General features: G+C 46.9%; 1 protein-coding gene across 1 annotated transcript in view; it reads left to right on the plus strand.

Moving 5' to 3' along the window:
- TMEM131 (transmembrane protein 131) overlaps positions 1 to 20,093 on the plus strand; it is a 105,011-nt gene that overhangs the window by 24,855 nt on the left and 60,063 nt on the right. Inside the window, exons 5-11 of the mRNA XM_038760122.1 lie at positions 6,895 to 6,963; positions 9,086 to 9,209; positions 13,646 to 13,762; positions 14,639 to 14,761; positions 15,573 to 15,653; positions 17,286 to 17,436; positions 17,541 to 17,597. Of these exons, the coding sequence (XP_038616050.1) occupies positions 6,895 to 6,963; positions 9,086 to 9,209; positions 13,646 to 13,762; positions 14,639 to 14,761; positions 15,573 to 15,653; positions 17,286 to 17,436; positions 17,541 to 17,597 (722 nt within the window). The remainder of the gene's footprint in view (positions 1 to 6,894; positions 6,964 to 9,085; positions 9,210 to 13,645; positions 13,763 to 14,638; positions 14,762 to 15,572; positions 15,654 to 17,285; positions 17,437 to 17,540; positions 17,598 to 20,093) is intronic.

Consider the following 20,093-nt stretch of genomic DNA (forward strand, 5'->3'; position numbering starts at 1 on the left):
CTTCATCTTGTTTCCGCCTCTGGATTGTAAACTACTAGTGGGCAGGGAACACATCGACCAACTCTGTATTGTACTCTCCCAAGGGCTTAGTATAGTGCCGTGCACACAGTAAGTGCTCGAAAAATACAGTTCACTGATTCATCACGATTGTACATGCCACTGTGTATTTTTATGATAACCGTGCTTGTTGTTAAGTGCTTACTATGTGCCAAACACTGTACTAAATGCCAGGGTAGGTACAAGATGATCAGATCCCACAAGGTGCTCACAGTCAGCCACTTGTCTGCTGCGTGACCTTGGGAAAGTCACTTCACTTCTCTGGACCTCAGTTACCTCATCTGGAAAATGGGGATTAAGACTGGGAACCCTGCGTAGGATAAGGGCTGTGCCCAATCCCATTTGCTTGTGTCCTCCCCAATCCTTGAATTACTATATCAGTCTCCTTGCTGACCTCCCTGCCTCTCCCCACTCCAGTCCATACTTCACTCTGCTGCCTGGATCATTTTTCTACAAAAAAATTCAGTCCATGTTTCCCTACTCCTCAAGAACCTCCAGTGTTTGCCTATCCACCTCTGCAGCTAATCCACCTCCACAGCTAACAGAAACTTCTTACCATCTGCTTTGAAGCACTCAATCACCTTGCCCCCCCCCCACCTCAATCAGTGGTATTTATTGAACACTTGCTATGTATAGAGCACTGTACTAAGTGCTTGAGAGAGTTCAGTATAACAATTAGCAGATACGTTCCCTGCCCATAGCAAGTTTATAGTCTAGAGAGAGAGAGATGGACATTCACGTGACTAAATAAGTAATTTATAATATATAATTTAAAGATATGTACACAAGTGCTGCAGGGTTTGGGGTGGGGCAAATTTCAGATGTCTACGGGTCACAGATCAAAGTGCAAAGCTGATGCAGAAGAGAGAGTGAACCAGGGAAAAGAGGGCTTAATTGGCAAAGGCCACTTGGAGGAGACGGGAACCTTAATAAGGCTGGGTAGGGACCGTCTATATGTTGCCGACTTGTACTTCCCAAGCGCTTAATACAGTGCTCTGCACACAGTAAGCGCTCAATAAATACGATTGATTGATTGATTGATTTGAAAATAGTGAGAGAATGGTGGTGTGCCATATTTGGCGGAGGAGGGACTTCCAGGCTAAGGGGAGGACATGGGGTAGAGATCTGTCTCGGCAGCGAGACAGACAAGATCGGGGCACAGTGAGTAAGATGGCACTAGGGGAATGGAGCGTGTGCGTGGGCTGTAGTAGGAGAATAGTAAGGTGAGGTAGGAAGGGACAAACTGCATTAAAGTCAGTAGTAAGGAGTTTCTGATGCAGAGATGGGCAGCCATTGGAGGTTCTTGAGTGGGGATGCATGGACTGAACGTCTTGGTTAATAAATGATCTGTGCAGCAGAGTGATGTATGGATTGGAGTGGGGAGAGACGGGAGGCCGGGAGGTCAGCGAGGAGGCTGATGTGGTAATCAAGGCAGGCTAGGGTATGTGCTCGGATCAACAGGATAGCTGATGGGATGGAGAGGAAAAGACGGATTTTAGTGGCGTTGTGAAGGTAGAGCCGACAGGATTTGGTCACATACTGAATATGTGGGTGGAATGAGAGAAGTGAATCTATTCATATCAATGTGTGTTTGATGCCTGTCTACTTGTTTTGTTGTCTGTCTCCCCCACTTCTGGACTGTGAGCCCGTTGTTGGGGAGGGATTGTCTCTGTCTGTTGCTGAATTGTACTTTCCAAGCACTTAATACAGTGCTCGAGTTAGGGAATATAGTCGTGGTGTTTACAGTGATAAGAAAGACAGGGGAGGATGGGGTCTGGGTGGGAAGATAAGTTCAGTTTTGGCTCTGTTTAATTTGAAGTGTCCGCAGGACATTCAGGTAGAGATGTCCTGAAGGCAGGAGGTATTGTAAGATTGCAAGGAAAGACGGAAATCAGGGCTGGAAATGTAGATTTGGGAATCATCTGCAGAGAGATGGTAATTGAAGCCATGGGAGCCGAAGAGTTCTCCAAGGGAATGGGTGGAGAGGGAGAATAGAAGGGGACCTAGAGCTGAGCCTTGAGAGACCCCTGCTGTCACAGGGTGGGAGGCAGAGGAGGAGTCACTGAAAGAGATTGAAAAGGAGCAGTCAGGAGAAGAACCAAGAGAGGAGAGGGTCAATGACTCCAAGGTTAGATAAAGTTCCAAGAAGAAAGCGGTGGTCTACAGCATCAAAGGTGGCTGAGCGGTATAGGAAGATTAGGTGGGAGTCAGAGTGGGTGAGAAGAAGGTCATTAATTACCTTAGAGAGGGCTGTTTCTGTGGAGTGAAGGGGGCGGAAGCCAGACTGGAGGGATCTAAGAGTTAGAGGAGAAGTGAACACAGCAGTTGTGAACAACTCTCTCAGGAGAACAGTGCTTGGCACAGAGTAAGTGCTTAATAAATGCCATTATTACTATTATTAAATGGTAGGAGATACATGGGGTGATAACTGGAGGATGGTACGCTTGCCAAACAGGAGCATTTTGGGGAGTTGAATTGTGGAAAGCGTAAAACATGAGGAGTGGATGAAATGCTTGTGGCAGGGTGAAGCAATGTCAAGCAAGGGCGCTTCCATAAACATTTGGGAGGCGACCCATTTTGGACCAGTGCACATTAGGCATTTGTCTTCAGCTGCTAGATGCCTTAGGCCTTTAAGAAGCAGTGTGGCTTAGTGGATAGAGCACGGGCCTGAGAGTCAGAAGGACATCAGAAGTCAGGAGGCCTTCCCAGACTGAGCCCCCTCCTTCCTCTCCCCCTTGTCCGCCTCTCCATCCCCCTCATCTTGCCTCCTTCCCTTCCCCACAGCACCTGTATATATGTATATATGATTGTACATATTTATTACTGTATTTATTTTACTTGTACATATCTATTCTATTTATTTTATTTTGTTAATATGTTTGGTTTTGTTCTCTGTCTCCCCCTTCTAGACTGTGAGCCCACTGTTGGGTAGGGACCGTCTCTATATGTTGCCAACTTGTACTTCCCAAGCACTTAGTACAGTGCTCTGCACACAGTAAGTGCTCAATAAATACGATTGATTGATTGACGTGGGAATCCCGGCTCTGCCACCGATCTGCTTTGTGATCTTGGGTAAGTCACTTCACTTCTCTGGGCCTCAATTCCCTCATCTGGAAAATGGGGGTTAAGAGTGTGAGCCCCATGTGGGACAGGGACTGTGTCCAACCTGATATAACTTGTATCTACCCTAGCTCTTAGAACAGTGCCCGGTACATAGTAAGCACTTAACAGATACCACAATTACTATTATTATTAGTTGATCAATGATTAGTTGGACCTTAAACTGGGAGGAAAGTGACTTTGAGAAGGGAGAAACACAAATTGTGCCATTCTTGGTGGCCAGGGAAGTTAAGAGCAGTCTTGACATGTGTATCCTTGAATTCCAACACACTGTGTTGCCGCTCTTTTCCTTTTTGAAGAGGAAGAAGGCAGTACTGGATTCAGGCCATGTTCAGAAGGGTGGAGAAGTCCGACAGAACTAACTCTGCTTTGGTCTCTTGAGCATTCAGGCGTCCATCGCTGGGTACCTCGGGATCTCTGGGAGGACGATACCAAGCGTTCGTTCATTCAATTGTATTGTGCAGTTACTGTGGGCAGAGCGCACTGTACTAAGTGCTTGGGAGAGTTCAGGACAGCAATAGGATTCTGTGCTGGAAGACCTTGAGCCCACTGTTGGGTAGGGACCGTCTCTATATGTTGCCAACTTGTACTTTCCAAGCGCTTAGTACAGTGCTCTGCACACAGTAAGCGCTCAGGAAATACGATTGATTGATTGACCTGAGGAGAGGCAGACCTTTCCTCTCTTCCTGCAACTCCCACCCTGTCCTGCCTCAGAGACAAATCTGCCTTCACTCCCCGACACAGGGGCACTCGCACACAACACAACGCAGAGGTACAACACACACTCACACCACAGAAAAGCAGCATGGCTTAGTGGGTTCTAACCCCAGCTCTGCCACTTGTCTGCTGTGTGACCTTGGGCAAGCCACTTCACTTCTCTGTGCCAAGCACTGGTCTAAGCGCTGGGGTAGATGCTAGGTAATCAGGTTGTCCCACGTGGGGCTCACAGTCTTTATCCCCATTTTACAGATGAAGTCCCTGAGGCACAGAGAAGTGAAGTGACTTGCCCAAAGTCACACAGCTGACAGGCGGCGGAGCTGGGATTAGAACCCACGACCTCTGACTCCCAAGCCCGTGCTCTTTCCGCTAAGCCACTCTGCTTCTCTGGGCATTATGGAATGCCCCTGAATCCCAGAATTCCGGGAACCGAATGGGATCCTGGATTGAGCGTACTCCAGTCCAAAGTTTTTACAAGAAACAAGAATCCTAGCGGCTCAGTGGAAAGGCATATGGGAAGCTCATCTGGAAAGTGCAAATTCTGGTTCAATTGTATAATAATAATTGCTGTATTTCAGCACTTACTGTGTGGCAAGCACAGTCCTAAGCTTGACACAAGGGGCTCACAGTCTAAATAGGAGGGGGAGCAGGAATTGAAAACCCCATTTTGCAGAGAAGTTAAGTGACCTTCCCAAGATCACACAGCAGACAGGTGGTGAAGGCAGGATTAGAACCTAGGTCATCTGACTCCCAAGTCCATGCTGTTTTCACTAGGTCACTTCTCAATTGTGCATCTGTGTAGGAAGTAGCCCAGGATTATCTTGGCCAAAACAAGATAATCAGTTCAACCTGGCTCTAAAGGAAGTTAGGCTTGAATGCATTATCTACCCCATCAATGGGTACATAAACAGCAACTCTGGGAAGTTCAGAGTAAACTTAACTATCACAGTGCTTGGCACATAGTAAGCGCTTAACAAATACCATCATCGTTATTATTATCATCCAAGTTCCTGTATGCCAGAAGCTGAATTGGCTTACAGAACCACTGGGAAAGCATGGAATCAGAACCTATAATTTATTATTTTAATGTCTCTCCCTAAGGCCGTAAAATCTTTGTGAGCAGGGAGCGTGTCTACCAACTCTATTGTATTGTACTCTTCCGAGCGCTTAGTATGTGGGCTGAAAGAGAGAGAGGAGTCAAGGATAGTGCCAAGGTTATGGGCTTGTGAGATGGGAAGGATGATGGCGCCATCTACAGTGATGGGAAAATCGGGGCAATCAATCAATCGTATTGAGCGCTTACTGTGTGCAGAGCACTGTACTAGACGCTTGGGAAGTACAAGCTGGCAACATATAGAGACAGTCCCTACCCAACAGTGGGCTCACAGTCTAGAAGGGGGAGGGAGGGAACAAAACCAAACATACTAACAAAATAAAATAAATAGAATAGATAGGTCCAAGTAAAATAAATAAATAAGTAAATAGAGTAATAAATATGTACAAACATATATACATATATACAGGTGCTGTGGAGAAGGGAAGGAGGTAAGATGCGGGAGATGGAGAGGGGGACGAGGGGGAGAGGAAGGAAGAGTCTCAGTCTGGGAGGGCCTGCTGGAGGAGGTGCATCTCTGCATCTCTCCTGTTACTCATCATCATCATCATCAATCGTATTTATTGAGCGCTTACTATGTGCAGAGCACTGTACTAAGCGCTTGGGAAGTACAAATTGGAAACATATAGAGACAGTCCCTACCCAACAGTGGGCTCACAGTCTAAAAGGGGGAGACAGAGAACAAAACCAAACATACTAACAAAATAAAATAAATAGAATAGATATGTACAAGTAAAATAGAGTAATAAATATGTACAAACATATATACAGGTGCTGTGGGGAAGGGAAGGAGGTAAGATGGGGAGATGGAGAGGGGGACGAGGGGGAGAGGAAGGAAGGGGCTCAGTCTGGGAAGGCCTCCTGGAGGAGATGAGCTCTCAGTAGGGCCTTGAAGGGAGGAAGAGAGCTAGCTTGGTGGATGGGCAGAGGGAGGGCATTCCAGGCCCCAGGGAGGACGTGGGCCAGGGGTCGATGGAGGGACAGGAGGGCTGAGTAGGTGCGAATGAGGTTGTCCTTAATGTAACTTGGTGATGACAAGGGCCTTTTTCCCGGGGTGGCGGGGGTGGGGGGGGGAGAGTCAGTCAGGACCGGACCAGGAAGGGGGGTTGGGGGGCACTATAAGGAAGGTTGCTTAAGTTGTGGGGGGGGGGTTGGTAGCAGGGGGCGTCTATGGGGGTGCTCGCGCATCAGGCAGAAACTCCTCACCCTGGGCTTCAAGGCTCTCCATCATCATCAATCGTATTTATTGAGCGCTTACTGTGTGCAGAGCACTGTACTAAGCGCTTGGGAAGTACAGGTTGGCAACATATAGAGACAGTCCCTACCCAACAGTGGGCTCACAGTCTAAAAGGGGGAGCCAGAGAACAAAACCAAACATACCAACAAAATAAAATAAATAGAATAGATATGTACAAGTAAAATAAATAAATAAAAGAGTAATAAATATGTACAAACATATATACATATATACAGGTGCTGTGGGGAAGGGAAGGAGGCAAGATGGGGGGATGGAGAGGGGGACGAGGGAGAGAGGAAGGAAGGGGCTCAGTCTGGGAAGGCCTCCTGGAGGAGGTGAGCTCTCAGTTGGGCCTTGAAGGGAGGAAGAGAGCTAGCTTGGCGGATGGGCAGAGGGAGGGCATTCCAGGCCCGTGGGATGACGTGGGCCGGGGGTCGACGGCGGGACAGGCGAGAACGAGGTACGGTGAGGGGCAGCGGGGGCACGGGGAGGAGGACAGGGTTTGGTTGGGAAGATAAAGAAGATAAGACGATAAGCATCTAGTAGAGGCTCATCCCAGGCCATCCATATTAAATGGAGAATGAAGCAGGAAACATGTCTCTTTCGGGATGGTTCATTGCTCTTTTCTCTCCTATTCTTCCCGTTACAGTGTATCCCTATATCGGGGAAATTGCCGACCCATCCGGTTTGAACCCCCAATGTTGGACTTCCATGAACAGTAAGTTTATTTTTTTTTTAATGAATGCTTTTCTGTCTTCACATGATCTTTATGTTCTATATGTTCTTTGACTAAACTTTAGAACTCCCCCAAGAGCAGTGGAGGCCCGTTTATTTGGACACACAAGTCAAAATTTGAGGTTATTGCTCAAAAACAGCAATAGTGCTTCCTCCAAAGGCACCAAACATCTGATTGTGAAAATCACCTTTTCAGAGCTTGGAGGTAGAACTTAATTTTAATGCCTGTCTTCTGAGTACATAACCAAAGGAGCAGTTGAACGGGAGATGTATCTTCAAAATGAATTATGCAGAGGGCAGTGAGTCATTTCGCACAGGCCTTCAGGGGAGTCGCCATCTGAGGACCTTACTGAATTTTGGCAATCCACCGCCTCATTGCAAAATGCCAGCACAGAGGAAGCTACGGGTTTCCTCCTGACAGATTAAATCTCAAGTCCTGCCTCAGTTTTTAAGAGAACAGATTGATTTACAAGATGATCAGAGGAGAGAAGCCGCTTGGCCTAGTGGAAAGAGCATGGGCCTGGGTTCTAATCCTGGCTCTGCTACGTGTCTGCCTTGTGACTGTGGGCAAGTCACTTAATTTTTCTGTGCCAGTTACCCTGTCTGTAAAATGGGAATCAATCCTACTCCCTCCTACTTACACTGTGAGCCCTATGTGGGACAGAAACTCTGTCCCACCTGATTCAATCAATCAATCTTATTTATTGAGTGCTTACTATGTGCAGAGCACTTTACTAAGTGCTTGGGAGAGTAGAATATAACAATATAGCAGTTTGCAGCATAGATTATCTACCCCAGTGGTTGGCACGTAATAAGTGTTTAACAAGTATCATAATAATGAAGCAGCGGGGAAGCAGCATGGGTTAGTAGAAAGAGCCGGGGCTTGGAAGTCAGAGGACATGGGTTCTAATGCCTGCTCTGCCACTTATCTGCTGTATGACCTTCGGCAAGCCACTTAACGTCTCTGTGCCTGTTACCTTATCTGTAAAATAGGAATTAAGACTATGAGCCCCACATGGGACAACCCAATTACCTTGTATCTACCACAGTGCATAGAACAGTGCATGGCCCATAGTAAGCGCTTAAGAAATACCATAGTAATTGTTATTATTATTATTATTATTGTTATATATAATCAGCCAAGGCCCTGGTGGGGCCCAGAGGTGTTGAGGAGAGGTGTTAGTCTGCTTTTAGGAAGAGAAGGATGCCTCTGTGTGACCTGTTTGATAAATTCTTCCCCAAAGTTGAAGAAAGCACGATCACATTGGGCCAGACGTCCATTTCTGCAGACTTCCGCAAAGATTCATTATCGTATTGCAATGCCTCATTTAATATTGTGATAGACTTTGAATTCCTCCAGTCTTAATACTTATTACAGCATAGGTATAAACATTCCATATTACTTTTCTGGAGGTTCTAGAACAAATCCTAATAACAAGTAAATTTACAGGAAACCATACCTAACAATAACAATAATAAAGATAAGGATAAATTGTGGTATTTGTGAAGCCTTACCCCTACACTGTACTAATTGCTGGGGTAGATACAAGATAATTGGGTTGGGTACAGTCCCTGTCCCACATTGGGCTCACAGTCTTAATCCCCCTTTTACAGATGAGGGAATTGAGGCCCGAAGAAGTGAAGTGACTTGCCCAAGGTCACACAGCAGACAAGTGGCAGAGCTGAGATTAGAACCCAGGTCCTTCTGACTCCCAGGCACGTGCTTTATCCACCAGGCCTTGCTGCTTCCCTTGAGAACTGTATCTTCCTGGAGCACAAGGAAGTCCGTGTCCATTTTGCCTTTTACACCAGCTCCACCGAAATGGCACTCGAGTAGACCCGCAACCAAACCAATCGTGAAAGTCAGACACCAAACCACAAAAATTGAGAGCCTGGCAGTGAAGCACAAGTTGGCATAGGTGCGAGGGAATGTGATCCAGAAAGACTAACTCAGGAGGGCATGAATTTGTGAGACGCAGAGTGTTTGAGGAAGGGTAGATCCCAGCTATGGAATGGTATTAAGTCTAAATACTGTTATTTATCACAATTGCTGTGTAACCTGTTTTGGAAGGACTTGTTACATTTCCCCACGTCTCTTTCCACAGGCCAGTTGGGATGCCAAAAATGGAAAAAGTTTACCTTCATAATCCTAGTTCAGAAGAAACTATTACTTTAATATCAATATCTGCGACAACATCCCATTTTCACGCATCATTTTTTCAAAATAGGGTGAGTTGCTCTAGAAATGACTTTCTTCTGACTCTTGAAACCGTAGTAGCGTGGTTTTCTTGGTAGATTTGTGCTGTTTGTTTCTTTAAAATTGTCTGGCTGAACTGTGGTGAATTTTATAGCCTTTTTTAAATTTTATTTTCTTCTTGCCTCTTCCCAAGGGTGAGTAATTCTGTGATCTGTTGTAAAGCATTTTCATTTCTTTATGAAAACATTGCACTTTTTGAATAGGTCGAACTGGAACAGGATTGAGGGCACCTTCCAGCCCTGAAATATTCAATCAGTGGTATTCATTGAGTGTTTATTGCGTGCAGAGTACTGTACTAAGCGCTTGGGAGAGTACATTATAACAATAAACAGACACATTCCCAGCCCACAATGAGCTCTACAGCTGTGGCGTCTCACCTTGGTTTCACATATCTTATGTTGATCTGCTTATTACAAAACAATTTTAGTAGCTCACTCTATTGCAAGAGCCACTACACCTACGTGTAATATCCTTTTTTTTCCTTTTCTTTACCACAAATAGCTCTTAACTGGAATCCTTTGCCTCAAACCGAACTTGGCGGTATTTCCTTGTCATATTATTCGTTCATTCATTTTTGTATTTATTGAGCGCTTACTGTGTGCAGAGCATTGTAGCAAGCGCTTGGGAAGTACAGTTCAGCAACAGAGACAGTCCTTGCCCACAGCGGGTTCACGGTCTAGAAGGGGAGAGACAGACATCAAAACAAGTAAACAGGCATCAGTACCATCTTGACACCTGTCCACATGTTTTGTTTTGTTGCCTGTCTCCCTCTTTTAGACTGTGAGCCCATTGTTGGGTAGGGACCGTCTCTATATGTTGCCGACTTGTACTTCCCAGCGCTTAGTACAGTGCTCTGCACACAGTAAATGCTCAATAAATACGATTGAATGAATGAATGAATCATTATAAATATATAGAATTATAGATGTATACCATCAATAAAAATAAATAGAATTATAATTATAAATATATACATATATACACAAGTGCTGTGGGGTTGGGGGGTGGTATAGCAAAGAGAGTGTGTAGGGGCGATGGGGAGGGGAGAGGGAGCAGAGGAAAAGTCCAATCAAGTAATAATATTAATGAGGGCGTAAAAGTGCTTACTATGTGCCTGACACTGTATAAGGCACTGTGGAAGATACAAGCAAATTGATTCGGACACCATCCCTTTCCCGTGTAGGGCTCTCAATCTCAGTCCCCATTTTCCAGATGAAGTAACTGAGGCCGAGGGAAGAGAAGTAACTTGTCCCAGGTCACACAGCAGACAAGTGGGCAGATATTCCGTCAGGCTCCCAAGAGCCCCAGCAAACACAACGTGGGATAGAAAAGCCCATCTTCCATTCCAGAATAACTACTTACCCTAGAGGTCTTCAAGGCATGGGGTGGTTAATATGACTCACCCTGACTTAATTCTGCTGTTATTGACTTAGCTTCATACGGGGTCTCCAGGGCCGACAGGCCTTCTCACTCTCTAGTCAGTCAGTGGTATTTATTGAGGTGTGCCGAGCTCTGTACTAAGCCCTTGGGAGAGTACAGCAGCATGGTGTAGTGGATAGAGCCCGGGCCTGGGACTCAGAAGGTCATGGGTTCTAATCCCAGTTCTGCCACTTGTCTGCTGGGTGACCTTGGGCAAGCTGCTTTGCTTCTCTGGGCCTCAGTTACTCATCTGTCAAATGGGGAGTTGGATTGTGAGCCCCACATGGGACAGGGACTGTGTCCAACCCAATTTGCTTAAATCCTCCCCAGCGCTCAGTACAGTGCCTGGCACATAGCACTTAACAAATACTATTATTATTATTATTGCTGTGCCTCCCACATAAAGCAGGGGAGCAAAACATCAAGCTTTATTGAGGACCTGAATGAAGAAATTGACAGTACGCTCATAAAATGTGCCGTTGACACCAGATTGGCTGTCAGCAAGCACTTTGGTAAAATAATAATAATAATAATGATAGCATTTGTTAAGTGCTTACTATGTGCAAACCAGTGTTCTAAGCGCTGGGGAGGATACAAGGTGATCAGCTTGTCCCATGTGGGGCTCACAGTCTTAATCCCCATTTACAGATGCGGTAACTGAGGCACAGAGAAGTTAAGTGACTTACCCGAGGTCACACAGCTGACAGTTGGCAGAGCCTAGATTTGAATTCATGACCTCTGACTCCCAAGCCCATGCTCTTTCATTGAGCCATACTGCTTCTCTCTCTGACCCTACACAAATAGATAAAAGACTTATACAGGAACTTATACAGTGGGAAAGGTTATGCACAAGAATTACAAAAATGGCCTAAGGGAACCTGGTTAACTACAAATTGAATATGTCAGCAATGCAGTTGCCATTTGAGTAGTGTGGTATTTTGATGTATTTTTTTTTAAAACAAAGAATATGCTAAGCAGGATTTGGAAGGAGGCCCTTCCATTATCCACTGACCAGGGCTAAGTGTTGTAATCGTTTTTGCTCGAACTTCTTTTAAAAAGGCTGGAGAAAAATCATAAACTATCATCAGGTCTTTAGTCACCATTTTCCTTCCAAAATGACAAGCATGATTAAAGGGGTGAGAAATAGATCCTTTGTGGAAAGTATAAAGGACACGAATGTAGAGTTAGGGGGAGAGAGAAGGTGTTAGAGAAGAGAAGGTTAAGGAGGAACTTATGTGGCTTTGCTGGACTTTTAAGGGGAGGATAGAGAAGCATTGTTGTCTAGTGGAAAGATCACGGGTCTAGGGGTCAGACGGCCTGGGTTCTAATCCCGGCTCCGCCACATGTCTGCTGGGTGACCTTGGGCAAGTCAGCTTCTTGGTGCCTCAGTTACCTCAGCTGTAAAATGGGGATTAAGACTGTAAGCCCCATTTGGGACATGGACTCTGTCCAACCTGATTAGTTTGTGTTATTGTTCTTATTATCATTATTAGCATTATTACATATAAGTGCTTATTGTGTGTCAAGCACTGTTCTGAGTGCCGGGGCAGATACCAGTTAATTAGGTTAGACACAGTCTCTGTCCCACGTCAGAACAGGAGAGGGAACAGGTATCGATCCCCATTTTACAGTTAAGGAAACTGAGCCGCAGAAAAGGTAAGTGACTTGCCCCAGGTCACACAGCAAGCAGTCGGCAGAGCTAGGATTAGAACCCAGGTCCTTTGACTCTCAGGACTGTGCTGTGTCTACCCTGGTATTCAGTACAGTGCTTGACATATAGTAAGCACTTGACAAATACCATTAAAATAAAAAAAAAACCCATTCTCCCTCCTATTTAGGCTGTGAGCCCCATATGGAATGGGAATTGTGTCTGACCTAATTAGTTTGTATCTACCCCAGCGCTTTAGAACAGAGCTTGATACTTAGTAAGCACTTAACAAATACATTAGAAAAGAAAAAGGCCCGCTGTTCCGAGGTCCCAGAATAAGGGTAAAATTTAGTCTGAGCAGGAGAGTTTTCGTGGGGCATAAGAAGAACTTCTTGTCTGAGGTACTGAGGTCTTGTCTTCTTCCTGCCAAGGGATGGTGTCGGATCTGGAGGTTTTTAAGAGGCTGAATTGGCTAGCGATTGCTGCCCCAGCAGCCACAGGCTGAACTAGATGGTATCTCTGCCCTTCCACCTCTAGCCTGGGATTCCGTATTAACCCAGTGTGGCTGTCATCAGGCCCCACTCCAACACATGACCATTATTTCTCCAGCTTAAATGCTTCTCATTCGGCTTAGAAGCAAACTTGAAATGACCTTCTCACCGTAGAAGACTGATGCTAATAAAAGGTCATTTCTCATGCCCACCTGGCAATTACCAGTGCGCATCAAAAAAGGGGGCCGGGGTGGGGCGGACATAATCTGGCAGCTGCAGAGAGGCTAGGCTTATGAGCATATGAGATGCCAGCAGCATTCCAAACCACCGGCAACGGGGTCTCTGGATGCCAGGCCTGACGGCAAGTAACCACCTTCCAACCCTCGTAGGGTGCTTCTTGACCTTGGTTTCCCAGTGGTTTGAAAAGATGAAAAATTTCCTGCAAAAGTGCCTTTGGCATGAAGAAATGGCTTCACACCTACCGGTTGGATTAAAACACAGCTCTCCCTAGCAGTGGATAGAGCACGGAGCCTGAGAGTCAGAAGGTCGTGGGTTCTAATCCCGGCTCCACCACTTGTCTGCTGCCTGACCCTGGATAAGTCACTTCATTTCTCTGGACCGCAGTAATATCATTTGGAAAATGGGGATTGAGACTGGGAGCCCCATGAGGGACAGGGACTGTGTCCAACCCAATTTGCCTGTATCCACCCAGTGCATAGTGCAGTTTCCGACACTTGGTAAGTGCTTAACAAATGCCACAGTTGTTACTGTTAATATTGCTGTTAATTCTCTAACTGCATTTTGATGAGTGTGCGTGACAGAGTTTCACTGCTTTCTTTTTCTCTTTCAGAAAATTCCTCCAGGAGGAAACACGTCCTTTGATGTAGTTTTCCTTGCCCGAGTAGTGGGGAATGTAGAAAACACTCTATTTATTAACACATCTAATCATGGGATATTTACTTACCAGGTGAGATGAAGAAGCAGAAGTTTGTGTGTGTTTTTGAGCAGGCTCACAAGTAGATTTATTCCACCTCTTTAGAGTTGCAAGGAAACATGAAAATATACTAGTGCCCTAAGCCATACTTGTGTTGGTGGAGTCATCCTCTTCACGTGGACATTGGTCTGGGAGTATTTTTTTTTCCCCCAGTGATGGGGAATCCTGTTGTCAAACCAAGCAGTGAACAAAATTCATTCAGTCGTATTTATTGAGCACATAGTGTGTGCAAAGCACTACACTAAGCGCTTGGGAGTTAGAAATGAAGGTAGAAATTAGTTAGAAATGAAGGAAATGAACGATCTAACCCTCCCCAGCATTTTCAGCTCCCCGTGTGGCCCCAAGGCCTCGAGCCGCATCCGAAGCCTAACCCCCTAAGAGCAGTCTGTGGGTGAATGGAATCTCACCCACCCACGGCTCCAGGCTTGACCGTCCCTTGTCGGCGGGCCTCGGGGTCCCGACGTGCCAAGTGCCCCCAAAAAGCCCATTCTGGTAGAAGCGCTGGCACCAAATCACAATTCAGAATTCTGGTTTCGAAACTGCCTAGCGGGGAGCCGTGTGCTTCGTCATGTCAATTTGAGATTTGTTGGTATGGCCTTCTGCAGGACGGGGAAGAGAGAAAGAGGGAGGGAGAGAGAGAGAAAGAAAAGAGTGTTTTATCTTGCAGTTCAAGTAAACCACAAAGCCCTGAGCAGCTATGTCAAGGGCAGTGTCAGGCGAAAGGGGCAGATAAGACATTTCCCTTTGAAAGTCAGTACAGTCTACTTCTTGACATGGGATGAATTGAAACTGCGAGCTGTAAACATAACTAAAATCCCCCCCCCCCATTTTTTTCCTTTCGAAAAACAGGTATTTGGTGTTGGAATTCCCAACCCATATAGACTGCGCCCTTTTCTTGGGGCCAGAGTTCCTGTAAATAGCAGTTTTTCTCCTATCATAAATATACACAATCCTCACAGTGAACCTCTACAGGTATGTCTCTCGGGGCCTGTCGGGGGAGTTTGTGGAGAATGGGATATATGTTCTCTGTGGTTAGCCTCTTCGTCTCGTGGCTTAGTGGAAAGAGCACGGGTTTGGGAGTTGGAGGATGTGGGTTCTAATCCCAGCTCCGCCACTTGTCTGCTGTGTGATCTTGGGCAAGCCACTTCACTTCTCTATGCTTCAGTTACCTCACCTGGATAATGGGGATGAAGTCTGTGAGCCCCACGTGGGACAACCTGATTACCTTGTATCTACCCCAGTGCTTAAAACAGTGCTTGGCACATAGTAAACGCCTAACAGATACTACTGCTACTACTACCACTACTACTACTACCACCACCCCCACCCCCACCCCCTCCCCCCTCCCCCCTCCTGAGAAGCAACCAGGCCTAGTGGAAAAAGCATGGTCTTGGGAGTCGGAGGACCATGGCTCTAGTCCCAGCTTTACCATTTGCTTGCTGCATGATCTTGGGCAAGTCACCTCCTCTCTCTGGGCCTCAGCTTTCTCAATTGTCAAAATAGGGATTTTGAGCTGGTCTCCCTTCTACTTAGACTGTGAGCCCCATGTGGGACAGGGACCGTCTTCAACCTTGCATCTATTGCAGCACTTAGAATGGTGCTTGGTACCGCTATTATTTTGATGATGATCATTAGTATTATCGTGGCACCACTACCACTCTGATGAGTCTTTTAGTTCATCCGCGAGGCCGTGAAAACAGGACCCAACAGACAAAGCATCTTTCAGCTTGGAGCGATTTGAGTGTCGGATTGCAGCAGGGCCTCTTGTCTTCTCTCACTTCAGGTAGTGGAAATGTTCTCAAGTGGAGGGGATCTTCACCTAGAACTCCCCACGGGGCAGCAGAGTGGCACAAGTAAACTCTGGGTGAGTGAGCGGCAGTCCTCGTCTCCTGGAGAGGGCGGTGATCAGAAGCCAGGCGTTGAGAGCGGGCAGCGGAAGATGCGTGGGTCGGGGATGCCAGCTCCTTGGGGGCGAAGGGCGCCGTTGCCCGTCTGGGGAAAGACGGATAACTTCTGCCCAGGGGTCTTTTGGATCGCCGTCATCATCCGTTGTCTCTCCCGTTATTCCGTTGGCGCTCAGTACAGCGTTCGGCCCCAAGTAAGCACTTGGGTGGCGGGCCATTCATTCATTCATTGTCGTATTTATTGAGCGCTTACTGTGTGCGGAGCACTGCACTAAGTGCTTGGGAAGTACAAGTTGGCAGCATATAGAGAGGGTCCCTACCCAACAATGGGCTCACAGGGCCAGACCCGGCAGCTGCAGGTCAGAGGGAGGGGCAAGCTAGCTAGGGCATGAAGCAGTGGCAGCTCCTTGTTGGCAAGGAACCTGTCTACCCACCCTGATGCATTGAACTCTCCCCCCAAAACCAATCAACCGAGGTTACTTAGCAAACGCTTAATGGGTGCAGAGCACTGTACTGAGGGGAGAAGCGGCATGACTAGTGGAAAGAGGCCAGGCCTGGGAGGCAGGGGACATGGGTTTTAATCCTGTCTCTGCCACGTGCCTGCTGTGTGTCCTTGGGCAAGTCACTTCATTTCTCTATGCTTCAGTTACTTCATCTGTAAAATGGGAATCAGTACCGTAAACCCCGTATGAGCCCACTGAGAAGCGGCGTGGCTTAGTGGAAAGAGCACGGTCTTGGGAGTCAGAGGTCATGGGTTCTAATCCCAGCTCTGCCACTAATCAGCTGTGTGACTTTGGGCCATTCACTTAACCTCTCTGTGCCTCAGTTACCTCATCTGCAAAATGGGGATTAAGACTGTGAGCCCCACCTGAGACAACCTGATTACCTTGTATCTACCCTGGTGCTTAGAAGAATGCTTGGCACATAGTAAGCGCTTAACAAATACCATCATTATTTTTATGTGAGACAGGGACTGTATCCAACATGATTAGCTTGGGTCTACCCCAGAACTTGGAACAGTGCTTGGCATAGAGTGAGCACTTAACAAATACCACAATTATTGTTAATATAATTAATTCTGTTAGATTGTACTCTTCTCAAGCACTTAGAATAGCACTCTGCACATAGTAAGAACTCAGTAAATGCCATTGATTGATTGGTTCTGGGGGAGAGTCCAGTACAACAGAGGCCACGTTCCCTGGCCGCAGCGAGTTTACAATCAGCGCTGAAATGCCATTGAGTAAGGGAACCTCGTGGCAAGTGGAACACCAGTGACCCGGAAGAGCGCTGGGCCTAAAGGCGAGGTTATCAGTGCTGGCATCCCTGGTCGTCATCGTGTCCATCCGTTCTCCCCAACCCACTTCCTCCAGCCTCAGGCTCACCACCAGAGTCCCCTGTGCCAACTGGCCCGAATCGGATTATTCTCCAGACCAAACCACTAAACCAGGGCGGATTCATAGATCTGACTCTTTGTTGTGGGAATTTGCCACTGATCCAATTCCTTTTGCCTTGACGATGTTACCCGGCATTTAACATGCTGCGGGATTAACAGTGATTCTGTGGTGTACTGTGTGTCTGTGTGTTGGCGGTAGGAAATTCCACCCTACGAAACAAAAGGAGTGATGAGAGCCAGCTTTTCTTCCAGAGAAGCAGACAATCACACAGCCTTCATCCGCATCAAAACAAACGCTTCAGACAGTACCGAGTTCATCATCCTTCCCGTCGAGGTGGAAGTGACGACAGGTTTGGGGAAAACTGCTAATATTAACCCCCCCTAAAATGTGTTCTGTATTGCTTTGGTAGGATTAAACATGATGGTAACAGTTTTTTCTGTTTTTGTTTCAAAGCCCCCGGGATTTATTCCTCAACAGAAATGTTAGATTTCGGAACACTGCGCAGCCAAGGTAAGGTTTTGTACATTGATACTCTGGGTAAGTTCTTGGGTCCCCTTCTGTTCTCTATCTACACTCACTCCCTTGGTGAATTCATTCGCTCCCACGTCTTCAACTATCATCTCTACGCTGATGACACCCAAATCTACATCTCTGCCCCTGCTCTCTCTCCCTCCCTCCAGGCTCGTATCTCCTCCTGCCTTCAGGACATCTCCATCTGGATGTCTGCCCGCCATCTAAAACTCAACATGTCCAAGACTGAACTCCTTATCTTCCCTCCCAAACCCTGCCCTCTCCCTGACTTTCCCATCACTGTTGACGGCACTACCATCCTTCCCATCTCACAAGCCTGCAACCTTGGTGTCATCCTCGACTCCGCTCTCTCGTTCACCCCTCACATCCAATCCGTCACCAAAACCTGCCGGTCTCACCTCCGCAACATCGCCAAGATCCTCCCTTTCCTCTCCGTCCAAACCACTACCCTGCTCGTTCAATCTCTCATCCTATCCCGACTGGATTACTGTATCAGACTCCTCTCTGATCTCCCATCCTCCTGTCTCTCCCCACTTCAGTCTACACTTCACGCTGCTGCCCGGATCGTCTTTGTGCAGAAACGCTCTGGGCATGTTACTCCGCTCCTCAAAAATCTCCAGTGGCTACCATTCAACCTACGCATCAGGCAAAAACTCCTCACTCTCAGCTTCAAGGCTCTCCATCACCTCGCCTCCTCCTACCTCTCCTTCTCCAGCCCAGCCCGCACCCTCTGCTCCTCTGCCACTAACCTCCTCACCGTGCCTCGTTCTTGCCTGTCCCGCCGTCGACCCCCTGCACACATCCTCCCCCTGGCCTGGAGTGCCCTCCCTCTGCACATCCGCCAAGCTAGCTCTCTTCCTGCCTTCAAAGCCCTACTGAGAGCTCACCTCCTCCAGGAGGCCTTCCCAGACTGAACCCCCTCCCTCCTCTCCCCCTTCTTCCTCTACCCCTCCTCCCCCTCCGCCGCCTTACCTCCTTCCCCTCCCCACAGCACCTGTATATATGTTTGTACATATTTATTACTCTATTTATTTTACTTCTACATATTTATTCTATTTATTTTATTTTGTTAATATGTTTTGTTTTGTTGTCTGTCTCCCATTTCTAGACTGTGAGCCCACTGTTGGGTAGGGTCCGTCTCTATATGTTGCCAACTTGTACTTCCCAAGCGCTTAGTACAGTGCTCTGCACACAATAAGCGCTCAATAAATACGATTGAATGAATGAATGAATGAATGAATGGGTAAAGCAGCGTGGGGCCTAAGTATAGTAACTTTGTGCTGTAGCTTCCATTAGGACTCCTCCTAAGGCCTTGGTGGTCTCAACTTTTGAGCTTAGATGGTTTTGGGGATCTCGCCAGTTTCACTAACTCACATAATAATAATAATAATAGCAATAATAATGATGGTATTTGTTAAGCGCTTACTATGTGCAAAGCACTGTTCTAACCACTGGGGAGGTTACAAGGTGATCAGGTTGTTCCCACGGGGGGCTCACAGTTTTAATCCCCATTTTACAGATGAGGTAACTGAGGCACAGAGAAGTTAAGTGACTTGCCCGGAGTCACACAGCTGACAGCTGGCGGAGCCGGGATTTAAACCCATAACTTCTGACTCCAAAGCCCATGCTCTTTCCACTGAGCCACGCTCCTTCTATGACACTCCTCTAATAACAAAACCGTTACTACTACTTCCCCCAAGCTTCCTACAATCTGGTGAAAGAGGCCAAAGAGCAGCGCAAGTGTCTGGTTGGTGTTCAACCCTCTAAGCTGTAATGGCCTTTGGAGAAGTTGGAATAGAGCCCTTAAAGGATTCATTCATTCAATCGTATTTATTCATTCATTCATTCAATCGTATTTATTGAGTGCTTACTGTGTGCAGAGCACTGTACTAAGCCCTTGGGAAGTACAAGTTGGCAACATATTGAGACGGTCCCTACCCAACGACGGGCTCACAGTCTAGAAGGATGGAATATGTCACTGCCTAGGAGTTTGAGAGGGGCTTGGAGTTTCAGCTTCACTCACTGGATTTACTCGCAAAACCGCCCCACCTTTGGGCATAACCTTTGCAACCCCCAAACAGGGCGGGCTGTTGCCTGAGGTTATAAGAATTGAATCTTGCAATAAGAGGAGCAGAGGGGAAAAAAGACTTAAAAGGAGGGGAGAAGGAAGAGAAGGATAAACAGGCAGTTGAGACTGCACATCCTGTATTGTGTTCTCCCGAGTGCTTCATACCATACGCAGTGAACAGATTGACCCCACTCTTAACTTCTATTTTTCCCTGGCTTCGCGAGCTTACAGCTGCTTCCCCTGCCTGTTCTGCCCCTTCTCCCCACCAAACGCCCAGAGAAGCAGCGTGGCCCAGTGGAAAGAGCAGAGTCTTGAAGTCATCTAATTCCAGCTCTGCCACCTGCTTGCTCTTTGACCTAGCACAAGTCACTCCTCTGCCTGTTAAGTAAGACTGTGAGCCCTGTGTG

The sequence above is a fragment of the Tachyglossus aculeatus genome, chromosome 18, assembly GCF_015852505.1.
Source record: "Tachyglossus aculeatus isolate mTacAcu1 chromosome 18, mTacAcu1.pri, whole genome shotgun sequence".
Classification (NCBI taxonomy): Eukaryota; Metazoa; Chordata; class Mammalia; order Monotremata; family Tachyglossidae; genus Tachyglossus; species Tachyglossus aculeatus.